Source organism: Narcine bancroftii, chromosome 4, assembly GCF_036971445.1.
Source record: "Narcine bancroftii isolate sNarBan1 chromosome 4, sNarBan1.hap1, whole genome shotgun sequence".
Taxonomy (NCBI): Eukaryota; Metazoa; Chordata; class Chondrichthyes; order Torpediniformes; family Narcinidae; genus Narcine; species Narcine bancroftii.
In genome coordinates this window covers 41,395,059-41,413,249 of record NC_091472.1, presented here as the reverse complement: position 1 = coordinate 41,413,249, position 18,191 = coordinate 41,395,059, and the positions used below count along the sequence as shown (strand labels likewise).

General features: G+C 40.9%; 1 protein-coding gene across 8 annotated transcripts in view; it reads right to left on the bottom strand.

The window, feature by feature from the left end:
• thada (THADA armadillo repeat containing) overlaps nucleotides 1-18,191 on the bottom strand; it is a 466,325-nt gene that overhangs the window by 353,070 nt on the left and 95,064 nt on the right. For all 8 annotated transcript variants that reach the window (XR_011355652.1, XM_069931122.1, XM_069931123.1 and 5 more), the window contains exons 21-23: nucleotides 17,011-17,120; nucleotides 14,211-14,343; nucleotides 12,486-12,617 (exon numbers count right to left, since the gene is read on the bottom strand). Coding sequence is in view for 7 of the 8 variants with exons in the window: in XM_069931122.1 (XP_069787223.1) it covers nucleotides 12,486-12,617; nucleotides 14,211-14,343; nucleotides 17,011-17,120 (375 nt within the window). In the remaining variant the exon portion in view is untranslated. The remainder of the gene's footprint in view (nucleotides 1-12,485; nucleotides 12,618-14,210; nucleotides 14,344-17,010; nucleotides 17,121-18,191) is intronic.

The following is an 18,191-nucleotide window of genomic DNA, read 5'->3' as shown; positions in this document are numbered from 1 at the left end:
CTGCATACAAGACGGAAGGCTGCTTTCTTATCAAGACAAGATGGCTGAGCAAGGTGCGCCTGGTGGGCCGATCTCTTCTTCGCCAGCAATTCTTGGATCTCCTGCTTGTTTTCATTGAACTAGTCTTTGTTCTTCTTTGTGGAAAACCCTAGGACTTCTTCAGAGGTCCGCAGGATGGTAGAGGAGGATGTGCTTGCTGTCTTAAAGCAGATGAAGGTGGGCAAATCCTGAGAGTGTGGTAGAACAGGGGGATATGGGAATACAGATACATAATTCCTGGAAAGTTGTTTCATAGGTAGAGTGCGATGTAAAGAGAGCTTTTGGCACACTAGGCTTCATAAATCAAAATATTGTATAGGAGTTGGGATGTTAAGATAAAATTATATAAGACATTGGTGCACTAATTTGTAGTATTGTGTGCAGTTTTGTTCAACTAATTACAAGATAGATAGCATTAAAATTGAAATAATGCAGAGATTTACAAGATATTGCCAGGACTTGAGGCACTGAGTTAAACAGGTTAGGATTTTATTTGAGCTGACATTTTTCCATATCTTGATGAAGGTTCAAGCCCAAAATGTTGGTCATTTACCTTTACTACATAAAGTACACTGTATGACCTGCTGAGTTTCTCCAGCATTGTGTTTTACTTCAACCACAGTATCTGGACACTTTTACGTGTTACTTAGGACTTTATTCCCTGGAGTGTAGAAGAATGAGGGGAGGTTTGCTCGAGGTATACAAAATTAGGATGGGTATGGATCGAGTAAATGCAAGTAAGTTTTTTCCCCACGAAGGTTAGGTGAGATACAAACCAATATATCCAAATTCTTTCACCCAGAAGGTGGGGAATCTGGAATTCTCTAATGCTGCAGATTGTGAAGTTAAATCGACAAATATCTTGAAAAGGAGAGAGATATATTTCTCAATGCTCAAAGGATCAAGGGAGATGTGAGACGGCATGAATATGGTGCTGAAGTGAATGAGCTGCCATGATTGTGTGGAATGGTCAGGCTGAAGGATAAAGTGGCTCACTACTGTCCCAATTTTCTACATTTCTTAGTCCTTTATATTTTGGAGATTGCATGGGACCTATTACAGAGTCCAAAGCACCCCAAAAACCACCAGCAATAGGTATGCACCACAACACAGGGTTACTTAAAGAAAAGTTGTTTTTAAATAATATTTGAACAAGAAAACAAAATTAAACTTTTACTTATTACTTAACCTTCCTAACTACTTTATACCCCCTCTAAAACTAAGCGCAGGTGTGTGTAATGTATATTTAAGATGAGAGAGAGAGAGAGGGAGAGAGAGAGAGAGAGAGAGAGAGAGACATCAGCAACTGATTCCTTCTCAATCAGTCTTGCTGACAAAACTTGCCCCATTCAGGGTTCTCCAGATGATCCTCTTTCTTTCAGGTCACCTTTCAGACTGCCAATCTCCTCCTTTGACCAGGCAGTCTTCCAAAGTTTGCCAGCTTGTCCTTCTGGAACTGATTTCTGTCTCCTCTCTCTGTTTCACACCCTCCCTCTCGGAGAGCAAAATTCTTCTCCTCTGCCTGCAAAGATCACATGCTCTCCCAGGAAAGTTGCTGTCAATACTTCGTTGCATTTTGCAAAAAGCATTCTGCAAAAATCCTGCAAATATTCGGTGTTTTAAAATGTGTGTGTGCAAGCCACTCTAACCTTTCCTCCCAAACCACCTCTAAATACTCTGTCACAGACCAGAACTCACTTGGATCAATCAGACAGTTTCTCAGCTTTTTTCCCCAGCTTGTTTGAAAGTGGATATTCTGTGGTGAGAAACTCCTCTGAAATCCTAGAGCCTGCTTACCCACTGAAAAAGCAGATGAAGAATATGTTGGACCTTCATTCTAAGAGTAACTTACTAGCCAATTAATCAACCAAGCCACGGGTCTTGGGATGTGGGAGGAAACTGGAGCATCTACAGGAGATATGCAGTCAAGGGCAATGTGTGATACCACGCTGATACCATCAGGGGTCCAAATGAATCCTGATCACAGGAGCTGTGAGGTTGTGGCTCCAGAAGCTGAGACACTGTGCTGCTTCTTCATGTAGGTTGAGAATGTTCACTAAGTCTCCTCTTCCTGATTATTATAAATTATCCACTACCGTTCATACTCTGTCTCCAGCATATAGCTTCTACTATGGTACATATGCAGTCCTGTGCTCAGTTCACCAGGTTGGTACTTCATTTTCAGATGCATCAGATGTGGATGCTGACCCATGATCTTCCAGGGTAAAGAGCCTCTAAGTTTGATGGATCAGCACCACATTGATAATATATAATTATGCTTTGGAACTGTCATTGTGTTAACTAGTACGTCATGGCAATGATCTTCAGTAATGACACCAGAATTTTCACTATACTTTGTTTTTGCATTTGGGACAAAAAAAAATGCAACACTACAAACAGGGAACACACAAACAGGAAAAGTGAAAAGCGAAAAGCTATAATTTAATCTCCTGGCTCAACTGACACCCAGAAACCACTTTAAGATTCAGTTCAATGGCTCACAAAGCAATGCATCTCTGGAGTAAATTACAGCCTTGTTCACAATTTCACTCACAGTAATCAAAAATTCTATGCTTAGCTTATTATCTGTCAATTTATTCAGAGAGTGCTGAGACCAACAGGCAGCTGTGCTCAGTTTCACAGCTCTTCTGTTGGAACAGTCTTGGACACTCAAGCAATAATCACAGAAAGTTTACCATTTAATAATCTCCATTCAACAACTTTTCATCCACAGAGAGGTGTTTTTTATTTCTCTCTGAAAGGCAAGTTGTAAATTCAGCATTTTTCCTCACCTCCCTCCCTTCTCCACATTCATTCCAATGTGATCTCTTAATTCAGAGTAATTCTGTGTAATGGGCTGTTACGATGTAATTGAGGAAAATAACTGAAAGATTTTCTGAACTTTACAGTGACAGGGTACAGAATTCAGAAACAGCTTAACTGCTCTAATAATAATTATCAATTCATTTGTGCATTTTAATTCAGCTCTTATGTACAGCAACACAACAGCTCCATGAAATTTCTTTTATCAACATTCGTTGGTCAACCAGTATTGAAAATGAAAAATACAAATTATATATCAAGTCAAAATTATGATATTATTTTTAATATTCCAAAAATTATCCGAGTCAGTCATAAAACAAAAGGGACCATTCAGCCCACTATATCCAAGCTGACCATCAAGTACCCATCTATACTTATTTCATTTACTAGCACCTGCTCGAGAGCATTCCATTCCCTGGCCATTAGCTACTTCTTAAATATTGTGATCGTACCTGCCTCTACTGCACACTTGGGCATTCATAAAGTCAGAGTGTTACAGCAACAAACAGGCTCTTTGGCCCAACTTGTCAACGCTGACCCAGTTGTTTGTCTAAGTTTGTCCAATTTATCAGCGTTAAGCCCACATCCCTCTAAACCTTTCCTATCCATAAACCAGTCTAAATGTCTTAAAATGTTGCATTTGTTCCTGCCTCTACACTTCCTCAGGAAGCTCGTTCCATATGCTCATCACACACTATGTGAAAAGATGCATCTCAAGTATCTTAAATCTTACCTCTCAATTCCATTTACCTTTTAGGTTCCCGTACCATGGGAAAAAGGCTATGAATATTTATCTTATCTACACTTTTCATGGAGCATTTTAGCCTCTGTAGGGTCCTACATTCCAGTCCCAGCCTATCCAGCCTAGCCTTATAATTCTAGTCCACCAGACCTGGTATGTATTTCAGATTCTAGCCACCCTCTAGGAAAAAACAAATCCTCCCAGATCACTCCTAAAATTTTTACCCCTTACTCTATACCCAAATCCCTTCATTTTCAACAATTCTAGAATGAGGAAAAGCTTCTTCTGATCCACCCAACCCTTCCATTGTTACAGATACCTCCATCAGGCAATCCCTCAGCCTCCACTTCTCCAAGGAAAACAAAACTAATCTGTTCAGTACAACACACAAAGGTGTTGGAGGGACTCAGTGGGTCACGCAGATCCATGGAAACCAATAGGCAGTTTATGTTTCAGGACAGAACCCTTTTCCTGTATTTCCCCAACATCTGTAGTCCTTCATCCCTCAGCCCACCTTATTTGAGGTACTATGAACAGTTTGGGCTCCTCATTTAAGAAAGGATGGGCTGACATCAGAGGAGGTTCACAAGGATGATTCCGGGAATGAAAGGGTTATCATATAAGGAACATTTGACAGCTCTTGGTCTGTACTCATTGGAATTTAAGAAAATGAAGGGAGGATTTCATTGAAACATTTCAAATGTTGAAAAGCATGCAGAGTCGATGTAGAAAGGTTGTTTCTTCATGGTGAGCAAGTCTAGGACAAGAGAGCACAATTTCAGGATTGAAGGACATCCATTTAGAACAAAGATATGGCCTCTCAAGAGGATGGTGGGACTGTGGAATGTGTTGCCTTAAGTGGTTGTGGAGACCAAGTCATTTGATATATTTGCAGAGGTTCTTGATTAGCCAGGGCATCAAAGGTTATGGGGAGAAAGCTAGGCTGTGGGGCTGAGTAGGGGAATGGATCAGCTCATGATTGAATGGTGGGACAAACTCTAGGGCTTCTGGCTTATTTCTGCTCCTGTCTGCTGGTCTAATCTCATTCTTCTTATCACGCGACAACTGGAACATGTAGCAATTCAGCATAGGAAAGGCCCCTCACCATTTTTTTACATTAACTAATACATGAGTTATTTGCTTTTATATTTTATAACCGAGTTAATGAAGGGAGGTATCCACATTCCATTGTCACCTCCTACATATCTTTTCAATGTATATCTGATCTTAAGAGTAATTTTTCCCACTGAAAGCCCACAGTTCGTTTTTCAAATCTAGAAGTTCAATTGATGAAAAATACTAACTCAATATTTTATATTTTAATAAGTCACATTAAAATTAACTCAATATTTTATATTTTAATAAGTCACATTAAAATAGAGTGGTTAGTGAGCCACAAGTTTAAACTATAGCTTTTTATGCTAATCCTTCCTGTTTATATGCTTATATTTATTTTACTTGTTTGATTGCAACATATACCATTCCTCAAAATGTACATAATTCTCAATTAAAAACAACTTTGAATGTACAAATTTCAGAAGTCTTAACTACAGATTATTGTTCATGATTCTTCGGTAATTTAATAATAGCTCTGAAACAAAATCATGACTTTCAAATCTAATAATAGGCTGCAAATTTGAAAGAAGAGTTAGTTATCACAATTAGGTATGGGTGCCTTGGTCTCAAAAAAATTGCTCAACTCAGAAAGGTTTACATTGGGTTCTGAAGTTGAGCAGTACAGTGCAGGAAAAGGTCCCTCAGCCCAACAAGTAAATACCAGCCACAATGCCAATCTAACTAATCCCAAGTGCCTGGACTTGATCTGTATCCCACTATTTCCTTCCTGTTCATTTGTCTGTTCAAATGCCTCTTAAAAGTTGCTATTCTATCTTTCTACAGCATTCAGCAAACTTATTTTTAAACTCTCAATAGGTGCTTTTAAATTGCAGCACCTGGGTAGCCCTCCTGGGATCGAGGTACGATTAGTGAGGCAAAGATGCCTCCAGCACCTTTTAAGCTGTGGGGGGGGGGGTCTTACCCTAGTAAATCACCAACCCGGCGATTTAAGGGGGATACCACCACCGCGATGACATGGTAAGTGACGTGTCAAACAAACTAGTCTCCCCACCAGCTGTCAGTCTCCCTCCCATCATCAATCGCACTCCTCCCCAACCCTCGGCAGCTGACCCCTCTCCTCCCGCAGCAGCCAACCCCTCTCCTCTCTCCCCCGTGGCAGCAACCCCTCGCTTCTCTCCCTCACGGCAGCGACCCCTCTGCCCTCCCACCCCCATGACATCTAGCTCTCCTCCCATGGCAGTGACCTCTCACAATCCTCCACACTTCTCCACCCTGGGACCTGGCAGCAACTCCTCCCTTCCCCCCCCCCCCCCCCACCACGGAGACATTTCAGCCAGGGTTTCCCTGTGATGTCAGAGCTTACAGGGGTAACTGGGTCGGCCATTTTGCTGTTCAACCCGCCAGTCGATGCTTCCTGGGTAAGCTTAACTGGGTTCCCTGAATACCTCCGAGGTAGGGCAGGGATCCAGTTGACCTTGGACGATGCTGACTGGGTAAGACCCAGTTAACCCCATTTTACAAGGCAGTTGAAAGCACCCAGTGAAACACCTCTATACATAATAATTGAAGGTTATGATAGCTTCCCAAATTTGATAAGTGAAGCCACTACAGAGTCTAAAGAGCTGAGACTTTCAACCCAAGAACTGGTTCTTTGCAAATCCAAAACCACATTGCATCAAGCAACATTCAAGCTTGATGCAATACAGAAGTAGATCGGGGTGGGCAATCCCCAGCTCGTGAGCCACATGTGGCTCTTATACATTCAACGTGCAGCAGAGAAATACATTGGCTGGGACAGGTATAGTACAATCAGGTGCTCACAATGGTAGTTTTAGTGGGCGTACTTTGCAATTGAAAATATTTGGTAGATATAAAAGCCCAGGTCACCCTCCTACCGGAGCTCCTGATGCCCCAACCAGGGATTTTCAACTAGGCCCCAGCTGCCCGGCCATCTGAGCTCCCGTCGCTCAGCCACTCTCCCATCTGAACTCCTGATGCCCCAACCATGGACTCTAACTTAGCCCCAGCTACCCGTCCATCCGTTCTCCCAGCGCCCTGACTGCAGATGCTCACCGAGGCTCCAGTCATTCGTCCTTCCGAGTTTCTGACACCCCAACTATAGACCCTCATTTAGGCCCCAGCTGCCACCCATCTGTGCTCTCGACAGCCCGAATGCAGACTTACCATCCGTCCTGGCCACTCGCCTGCCCATTAGAGTTCCAAACAGCCCGAACGCAGACTTGCCACCCTACCCCGAGCTCCCGATGCTCAGAAAGCATTCTTTCATTGAGCCCCTAGCCGCCTGCCCATCTTTGCTCCCGACAGCCTGTCCACAGACTTACCACCCATCTGAATTCCCAACGCACCAAACAATGTGGGTACTTACCATGATCAAAAGAAGCTTGTTTGTAATAACCAACCGCTAAATTTTACCTTAAATATTGGTCCACAAAAATTTGACAATTACATGAGTATATATGGTAAGTTTAGTTTTTGATTATTTAAATACAAATTAGCAGTTAAAACTATATACATGAATAAATATTATTGCATACATATATTTCTTAACATTTTGATAAATATTTTGTCACAAAATATGCATGCAAGAGTAAAAACATGCATGTCATATTTTTTCACGTCTTGCAGCCCTCAAACATCTGAAGTTTATCATATGTGGCTCTTACATTAAACGAGTTTGGCCACACATGAAGTAGACAGTTTTATTGACATCTCTTCCATCACCATTTATAATCATTCCGTCCACCAATGGCTCCCTATGGCTACAGTGTGCACCTTCTTCACAATGCTCCCCAAAGCTCCATTGAACGGAGTTTGAAATCATGAAAACTAACATGAAACTATCACTATCTGCACATTCCCTTCAAAATCACATCATGTCATTGTTTCTTCATCCTCATGGGTGCAAAGCTTGAGGCTCCCTACCCAACACCACTGTGGGAATACCTTCAACAGATGGACTGTTATGGTTCAGGAGGACCTTGTCAATGAAAATTAGGGATTAAAAAATAAATGGTGACATCCCAAAGATCAATTCCAGTAAATTAATATAAAAAAAGTTGAAATTCAAAAAGTCATGAACTTTTACAGCAATTTATTACCTTTCTTTCTCTAAAGGGATTAACTCATGCTGAGACAAGATTTCATAAATACTAATTAGCAGGCTTGTCAAGCTTAGTAGTAGATGGGCCAACTTATGACTTCACCCAACATCTGCAAATTAACTTTCCAACAGCAATCAGTGGATGGCAAGCTGAAATGCAACGTGTCTGTCTTTATTCCCCTCTCCATGGGACAAATGTACCAGCATGGTCATTGGTGGAACTGAAACAGGGATCAATTTGGGATCTTGTTTGGGCTGGCATTTAACAAACAAATTATTCGGAAAAAGAAAAAAAAAACTGCAGATACTGGAAATCTGAAGCAATTATGAAAAATGTCCCATATTCTGCCAAGATTGGAGACAGTCAATTTTTGAGACTTTGGTTCAATTATTTCCTTTACAGATTGCAATATACTGAATATATATTTCTAGTGTTGTTATTTGGTTTCATTTCTGAGAACAGACCACTAGGTATGACAATGAAAATAAGCAATTTTTAAAACAAAAATTGTACAACATTCAAAGGCTTCTTTTTTATGCCATTATTATATACAAAAAAATTGCCAATTTTTCCAGAAATATAGAATTTAACCCAGACTTTGTGTAGCTTAACTAGGGTAGGTTTAAGACAGCCAATGACAGGGCCCAGGGGAGTTTTGTAGAACAGAGACCTGGAGGAATAAGAACATAGTTTTCTGAAATATAGGAAGGATATAATTAAACTGGAAAGGATGTAGAAAAGATTCACAAGGATCTTACTGGAATAATTCAGTTAAAGCAGAGACTGCATTGGTTGGAACTATTTTCCATAATCAAAGGAGGTTGAGGCATGACCTTGCAAAGGCTTATAAAATAATAAGGAGCATTGATACGGTGGATAATGACAATAATTTCTTCCCAGGGTGAGGAGTCTGCAACTGGTGGGTGTAGGTTTAAGATGAGAAGAGAAACATTTAAAAGGCATCTGAAGGGTAAGCCCACCCCCCCCCACCCCGACATACACATACACACACACACACACACACACACACACACAAAATGGTGGATATATGGAACAAGCTGCCTGAGAAGAGGACAAAAAGACAAGTTCATGGATAGGAAAGATTGAGAGAGATATGGGCCAAATGTAGGCTAATGGGTCTAACTCAAGTTGGCACCTTGGTTGGGGTGAACAATTTGGGCCAAAGGGCCTATTTTCATGCTGTAGTGCTCTAGACAACTGCATTTCAGCATGGAGCACATGTTGGTTATGGCAAATAGAGGAAGCTATTTAGCTTAAGTTCCTGTTGATTATTTGCAGAACAATCCTATCAGATTTATTCTCCCACTCTTTCCCGATAGCTTTGCAAGTTATTTCCCCTCCCATGAAAACATAGGCCAGTGAGCCTGACGTCAGTAGTAAGTCAATCATTGGAAGGGGTTCCAGAAGATCAGATCTACCAGTATTTGGATAGCCAGGGACTGATTAGGGATAGTTAACATGGCTTTGTGCATGATAAGTCATGTTTAACCAATCTGATAGAGTTTTTCAAGGTTACCAGGAAAGTTGATGAAGGAAAACCTTACTGATTATGAGGTAGGAAGTCGTGGATCCATTTGCGGGAGGTTTGGGGTTAAGTTTATTTGGGACTCTGGTATTGAAGGCAGGAATGTAGTCTATGAATAGCATTTTCTTTTTACTATGTACCTCAACCTTTCTAATGACCCTAATCAACTTTCACCCCATTCATTATCTCTACTACCCTTTTCTGAGATTTTGACAGCTGCCTCGTTCTTGGAAGGACCATTGCAAAATTCTCTTTTACTAATGCTGATCGTCCGTTTCTCTCCACAGATGCTGCGATGCTGCCTGACCTACTTAGACCCTCCAGCAGTTTGTTTTTTTTTCTCCAGATTCCAATATCTGCAGTGTCTCCTGCGTCCATTTATCATGAGAGTCGCTTGGCCAAACATTAAACATACCGAGAATCTTTTGTTTTCAAGGCCTTATTGAGAATAGATCCATGGAATTGGAAAGTAACAGACAAAGAGAGGTGAAACTACTCTTGAAAACGGAATCAAAAAACGCTGATCAGCAACTCTTGGGGATTATTGTCACAGTTTCTGCTGCGTACATGTTAATGAATCTAAAATGAAGAAGGAAACAAAACTGATATAAAATTAAGAAAAAAATGAAAAGGAATGGCAAGAATAACAAGGGAAAAAACAGAAGAGTCATTTTAGACTGGAAAGCTGGAATGATAAGTAGCAGAGTTTATTTCATTAATAAATAAATGCAAGTTGATGAGACTAGTAAAAGGGAACAAGCAACAGGAACAAAGAGCGGTGGATGGCTGCAAAAGGGAAACCAGCAAGGATATCTCTGCCGAAGAAGGCAGTGAAGACATTGCATACCAGCAATCCTCACCAAGCAATGCATGAAACACAGCCCAAAATATCCAACATCTGTTCCACAGCACAAAATCATCATGAAGTCTCATAGCATAGAAACTAACACTTTCAGCCCATTTCATCCACTCCCGCCATGATGCCATCTACCCCAATCCACTTGCCTCGCCTCCCTCTGTTTCCTTCTTATTAAAGTACTTGTCCAAATGCCTTATAAACAGGAGTCTGAAAGGTGGTAACATTCCAGGATGTTCATCACCCTTTGAAAGCCTTATCCCAAAAAAAAATTCTCCCCTCTCTCTCCTTAAATCTGTTCCATTTGGTTCCAGACTCACATGCCCTGTAAAAAAATATTCTGACCATTTATGCCCTTCATAATTTTATAAACCTCCTTAAGGTCACCCTTCAGCTTCATATGAATACATATGAGTGAGAATAGATCCAGCATATCCAATTTCTCTTTATTCCAGGTAAATCCTAGTGAGTTTCTTCTGCATTTTTTCTAATCCAATCATATCCTTCCTGTCGTGTAGCAACCATAACTGAATACAATACTCAAAAGTACAGGGCGAACAAAAATTATGTACAAAATTCACAAGTTTTTCTTCCATAGCTCAAGATTTTTGGTAGTGATTTGTGAACTCCACAAGGGCAAATTTCCATTATCCAAAATGCTAGATTAATGATCTGGATGAGGGGATTGGATGTAATATCTCCAAATTTGCAGATGACACTAAGCTAGGAGGGGTTGTGTGCACGGAAGAGGGGGTCAGGAAGCTCCAGTGTGATTTGGATAAATTGAGGGACTGGGCAGATACATGGCAAATGCACTACAATGTGGATAAATGTGAGGTTATCCACTTTGGTAATACAAACCGGAGGGCAGATTACTATTTGAATGGCAATAGATTAAGAGATGGGGAAGTGCAGAGAGACCTACGGGTACTTGTACATCAGTCTCTGAAGGCAAGCATGCAGGTACAGCAGGCGGTTAAAAAGGCAAATGGTATGTTGGCCTTCATATCAAGAGGGTTTGAGTATAGGAACAAGGATACCTTACTGCAGCTGTACAGGGCCTTGGTGAGACCCCACCTGGAGTATTGTGTGCAATTTTGGTCACCTTATCTAAGGAAGGATGTTCTTGCAATGGAGGGAGTGCAGAGGTGATTCACCAGGCTGATATCTGGAATGGCAGGAATGACTTATGAGGAAAGATTGCGCAAATTGGGATTGTACTCCCTGGAGTTTAGAAGATTGAGAGGGGATCTCATAGAGACATATAAAATTCTGGCAGGACTGGACAGAATGGATGCAGATGGGATGTTTCCAATGATGGGAAAATCCAGAACCCGGGGCCATGGTTTGAGGATAATAGGCAAACCACTTAGGACCGAGATGAGGAGGAATTTCTTTACCCAGAGGGTGGTGAATCTGTGGAATTCATTGCCACAGAGGGCAGTAGAGGCAGGTTCATTAAATATATTTAAGAGGGAATTAGATCTATTTCTTCAGTATAAGGGTATTAAAGGTTACAGAGAGAAGGCGGGGACGGGGTACTGAACTTTAAGATCAGCCATGATCTCGTTGAATGGCGGAGCAGGCTCGAAGGGTCGAATGACCTACTCCTGCTCCTATCTTCTATGTTTCTATGTTTCTATGTTGCAACTCTACAAATCTTTGATAAGACCACACAGAGTATCGAGTTCAGTTCTGGTCACCTCATTATCGGAAGGTTGTGGAAGCTATGGTGAGGGTGCAGAGGAGATTATGAGGCAAGGTTAGCAAAGCAGGGACTTTTCTTTTTGGAGCATAGAAGGATGAGAGGAGACTTAATAGAGATCTACAAAATAATGAGAGGCATAGATAAGGTGGATAGCCAGCACCTGTTTCCCAGGGCAAGAATAGCAAACACCAGAGGATATATATACAAAGTTAAGGGAGGGAAGTTTAGGGGAGACATTAGAGGAAGCTTTTTACACATAGAGTTGCATGTACCTAGAATGCCTTGCCAGGGATCGAGATAGAGGCTGAAATATTGGAAGCATGGATGAAAGAAAAATAGAGGGTTAAGGGATAGGCTGGGTTTAGTACTTTTTTTTAAAGGAAGGAATATATGGGTTGGCACAACATCGAGGGCTGAAGGTCCTGTACTGTGCTGTAGTGTTCCATATTCGGTTCTCCCACCCCAAAAATACTCCCTCCTTTTTCTGCACTTGTAAATAGCTAAGTAATGAAGATATTTCAGATTGCACTATTAACAAGCATTTCTATTAAATGGTACAGCTTTCTTTCTACCTGTGGAATGGTGGCGTGTTCATCCTGGGAAGTGGATAATTGTACTACGGGCATGGAAAGTGCAATCAATTCATTCATCGTCAGTTTCAGAAGACCCAAGTTGGAGCACCGAGGCTCTGAAGACACCAAGGCCTGCAGAGAGGAAATACAAAACATTAAAATTTTAAATACATCCTTTGGGAGCATCTGTCTTGAAAAAAAATTGACATGTTCCTCCACATTTGTCAAACCAAAATGGTACTTAGTGAAACAGAGCTATTAACATTTAAGTTTTCCCTTTTCATAAAGTTGTCTGACCTGCAGAGTGGGTTTTTTTTTAAATTTCAGATTTCCAGCATCTACATTTTCTTTTATTTTTAGAAATATTTAAATATCAGATCAATGAGGCATGGAAACAGGCCACCATGTCATTGCCAACCAGTATGAATCCCATTTTCCACCATTTGGCCTTCAATCTGCTATGTCCAGGAAATTCAATTCCTCATTGCGACACTTAATCAATGCAGTCATTGACTCTGCCTCTTCCAATCACTTGGCCAGTGTATTCCAGGTTCTTGTCCTTCTCTGGGTGGAAAGGGGTACCCCTTAGATCCCCTCTAAATCTTAACCCTTATCCTAAATCTATGATCCAAGAAAAGGTTTCCTGCCAACTATTCTATCCAAATGCCTTGTAATTTTATATACCTCAGTCTTTTCCCTTCTAAACCCCCTTTGATCCAGGGAAAACAGGCATAGCCTTTCCACTCTCTCCTCGTAGCTGAAACACCTATCCCAGCCATCACTCTGGGAATTTTTCTCTGAACTCTCTGTTACACCATTACCACTTTCCTATGGCATGGTATTTAAAATTGCACGCAGTAGACCAGCTGAGGTCTGCTGATATTTTATAAAGCCAGAGCATAACTTCCCTGCTTTTGTATTAAATCCCTAACTATTGAAGTCCAGTATACCATATATCTTTTTAACCATGTTATCTATCTGCAATGCCACCTTGAAGAATCTTTGGACTTGTACAAAGAGATTACTCCATCAAACCCTTCCAGTCATGGTGTATATCCTAGCCTCATTAGTAATCCCTCAGATTTAACTGGATTAAACCATCTTCTCAGGGATGAGAAGGGAGGGGGGAAAAGGGGGAGAAAATTACACTGTATATATTCAAGAGAAAAATGTCTGTGTGTATTTTGGTCAGTATGGTTCATAGTGTGAAAAATTTAAAAAATTTTTAAAAAATCACTTTTATTACAAACAATAAGAATCTCAGCACCAATCCTTATGGAATAACATTAGTCATAGGCATCCAATCACAAAAATTCCCTCTGTCTCCTATTGCAAAAACAATTCTGGATCTAATTTACCAACTTGCCTTAGATCCCATGAGCCCCAAGTTTTGGGACCAGTCTCCCGTGTGGAGCCTTTCCAAAGTCCACGTACATTATACTGCCCTCCTCAATACATTTTGTTTCATCTTCAATCAGGTTGGCCAGACAAGATCTGCCCTTGACAAAGCCATGCAGATGTTTGAAACCATTGCAGTCAGATTTTAAAAGCATGAAAGTTGGCTCTTTGGCCCAACTTGTCCATGCTGAGCAAGTTAATCCCATTTTCCTACATTTGTCCCATATCTCTCCAACCTCTTTTCTATCTATTTATCTGTCTAAATGTGTTTTAAATGTTACAATGTGTTTGGACCCAGCCCATGTGAAAACACTACCCCTTCCTTACCTGAATGTAAAATGGGATTCCAGCACTGCGTCTTGTGGCGCACAGCTTGGATGCTGGATCACTAGATTTAATTTCCCCTAGAACCTCTTCTAGCCACTGCAGTGTTAATTTCTGCAGATCAACATCATTGCATCTGGAAATAAAACAAAGCATAATAACATTTGTACGTTCATTTTGTTTCCTAATATTCTCCAAATGCCAGGGTCATCCTTACATCCTTGAGAGAGCTGCTACAAACACTGGGGCTCTATTGTGATTAATGTGACTGTGCTTTTGATAGTTATGGATGCTTGCAAACAAGCACAGTCTAACATGATGGTATTGCCATCCTGCTCAATGGAGGTCACCTCTTCCCACCATGTCAGTGACATTCATTCATTCACTTATTCTTCCAAACCTACTAACACCTCAAACAACATTTGAGGCTGCTACATGAAAGCATCAATATTACCAGACATAACACACCAAATATGTGAGAACAATTATACCTTAAGATAAACTAGCAACATGCTATGAAAGGTTATTAGCGAGTCACTTGGAACATTACACCAATCTTTTCTCAGAGCTGTACACTTCCATAGTTCTCTGTTGTTACCTTTGATTTATCATGATTAGAACTTAGAGAGAATCAATTATTTGTTAAATATAATTGCTACCAAAAAACTGGCACTGAATAAATTGTTACACTACCTCCATAGTACCATCAGCTGGGTTTCTCAATAATAAATTCTTTGGCTTGGCTTCGCGGACGAAGATTTATGGAGGGGGTAAAAAGTCCACGTCAGCTGCAGGCTCGTTTGTGGCTGACAAGTCCGATGCGGGACAGGCAGACACGATTGCAGCGGTTGCAAGGGAAAATTGGTTGGTTGGGGTTGGGTGTTGGGTTTTTCCTCCTTTGCCTTTTGTCAGTGAGGTGGGCTCTGCGGTCTTCTTCAAAGGAGGTTGCTGCCCGCCAAACTGTGAGGCGCCAAGATGCACGGTTTGAGGCGATATCAGCCCACTGGCGGTGGTCAATGTGGCAGGCACCAAGAGATTTCTTTAGGCAGTCCTTGTACCTTTTCTTTGGTGCACCTCTGTCACGGTGGCCAGTGGAGAGCTCGCCATATAACACGATCTTGGGAAGGCGATGGTCCTCCATTCTGGAGACGTGACCCATCCAGCGCAGCTGGATCTTCAGCAGCGTGGACTCGATGCTGTCGACCTCTGCCATCTCGAGTACTTCGACGTTAGGGGTGTAAGCGCTCCAATGGATGTTGAGGATGGAGCGGAGACAACGCTGGTGGAAGCGTTCTAGGAGCCGTAGGTGGTGCCGGTAGAGGACCCATGATTCGGAGCCGAACAGGAGTGTGGGTATGACAACGGCTCTGTATACGCTTATCTTTGTGAGGTTTTTCAGTTGGTTGTTTTTCCAGACTCTTTTGTGTAGTCTTCCAAAGGCGCTATTTGCCTTGGCGAGTCTGTTGTCTATCTCATTGTCGATCCTTGCATCTGATGAAATGGTGCAGCCGAGATAGGTAAACTGGTTGACCGTTTTGAGTTTTGTGTGCCCGATGGAGATATGGGGGGGCTGGTAGTCATGGTGGGGAGCTGGCTGATGGAGGACCTCAGTTTTCTTCAGGCTGACTTCCAGGCCAAACATTTTGGCAGTTTCCGCAAAGCAGGACGTCAAGCGCTGAAGAGCTGGCTCTGAATGGGCAACTAAAGCGGCATCATCTGCAAAGAGTAGTTCACGGACAAGTTTCTCTTGTGTCTTGGTGTGAGCTTGCAGGCGCCTCAGATTGAAGAGACTGCCATCCGTGCGGTACCGGATGTAAACAGCGTCTTCATTGTTGGGGTCTTTCATAATAAATACATGCAAGACAATCACAACGGTTGTCCTCTAACTATTCAAAAGGACCTTTTTAGATATTTGTTCTTCTCTTGTTACTTTCCTGGAAGAGATGCATTAATTCAACCAAACAACAATATCCTTCCTTTCTTCATTTTCATCCCTAAAAATCAGCAATATTCCACATGATACTGAGCAAATAACACAAACATTTGATGGTGTTGTTGATAGTGAGGCAGATAATACTATTAAATAGCTAGTAAGTTGGGGGGAGGGAGGGAGAATGGCAAATGAACTTTAATCTTAGTCAGTGTGACATGATACATTTTGTTGGAGGGAGATTTTAAGATTATATTCAAAGTTAAGCAACAACTGCTGACTAGATTTGTTCATTTTGCATCTTCCTGTTTGGGGAGGTCAGGCGAAGATGCAATGGAACATCAATCTGGCTGCTTCAGTGAAAAATGATGCATTGCTACGGGCGGGGGAGAGGGAGAGGGGGTGGAGGAAGGGATGAATGGACACATTCAACAATATTAGAAAGAAGCTTTTTTTGTCTTTCCACAATCGCTGTCTGCCCTGCTGAGCACATCTAGCATTTTCTGACTTTATTTATGACTAAGTAATTCACTTATTTTTTTTTTTCAGGTGTGACGTAAATAGGCTTCTGGAAAGCTTCTGAAAAAAACTGAACAGAAACATAAATGCAAAATCGTTTTCCATCCAAATAAAACATGCACCACACTGCAATCTCGGTATTGACTTCATCTTCATCCAGTAACTAGCATGCGAGGTTACAATGTGTAATACTAAAACAGTTGGAAAGTGCTATCTTTGTGTTGCTTCTGAGATGATTCAGAAGGTTCATATCAACCAACACCTCACTGATCAACCTGTGTTGACTGCAATTACCACATGGAGTACAATGTTCTACTGAAACATAAAATGACCATTAACTTGGTTGATACTTACCTGGTGAGCATTTCAGTAAGTTTTACAAATCCAACGTAAGCTAGCTCAAATGCACCTCTATGTCTGGACTGGAGAAGCTGCGATTTGAAGTACTCTCCAATTGTTCTAACCTATTTAACAAGTGAAAAAGAACACAACTTAATTTGAAATAAGAATACAAAATGGCTACACTCTCTGCATCTCCATCCTGTCAGGAAGTTAGTTCACTCGCATGATGTCATGTACCACCAAATTCAAGGACAATTTCTTTCCTGCTGTTATCTAACTTCTGAACTGACCATCAAAGAGTAAAATTATATTGCCTTTGGTTCATTAAAACAGATCCCTCTCTGTTTATGCACATTTGTATTGTATTTTACTTCTTGTGCTATATATGGGCTGCCTCACTGGACTTCTCACAAAACAAACTTTCTCACCATAACTTGGCACAATAAACATGAACGTGGCAACATTGTTACTTACTAAGCCACATATTTTCAGAAAAGCAACTTAATATTGCATCCACTGTAAAATAATTCTGAAATCCATACAGATATACAAATGGCAAACACATTTATGTACAAAAAAAGTGATTATTACTTACATCACAAATCAGTAACAGATGAAGGACCTCATTCCCATGATTGCTTCAATTTTTGTGAATTTAAATACCTAAACATTCAAAGCTACAAGCTACTAACATCTAGATTTTACACATAGAACCATGCATCTATTTGGAATGTAATTAAGAATCTGAAAAGGCTAGATGAATCACATACTCTTGCAAAAGAAATACTGAAACTAACACCACAATGGCAATATCAAGTTTCTTTCCTCCTGCTTAAAAGAAATAAATGCTTCATGCGACAAGTTACCATTAATGCAAATAACAATTTGAATGTAATAATTAGGAATAATTCAATCATAATCTTAATTTCATCCACCTACAATACCTTAAGAAATTAAGTTAAAATTAGAAATACACCAAAGATATCCCTAATTTCAGAGTCCAAAGCATAAATAGAATGAGTTGAAACATTTGCTTAATTAAAAAAAAGCTATTTATAAATCAGTTTTAATATGATAGACATCTTGTAAGGATATGTAGAGGTGCCAACCAGAGAAGGAGCAGTGTTAGATCTACTGTTGGCAAATGGGATGGGTCAAGTGACGGAGGTTAGTGTTGGCGAGCACTTCGGGTC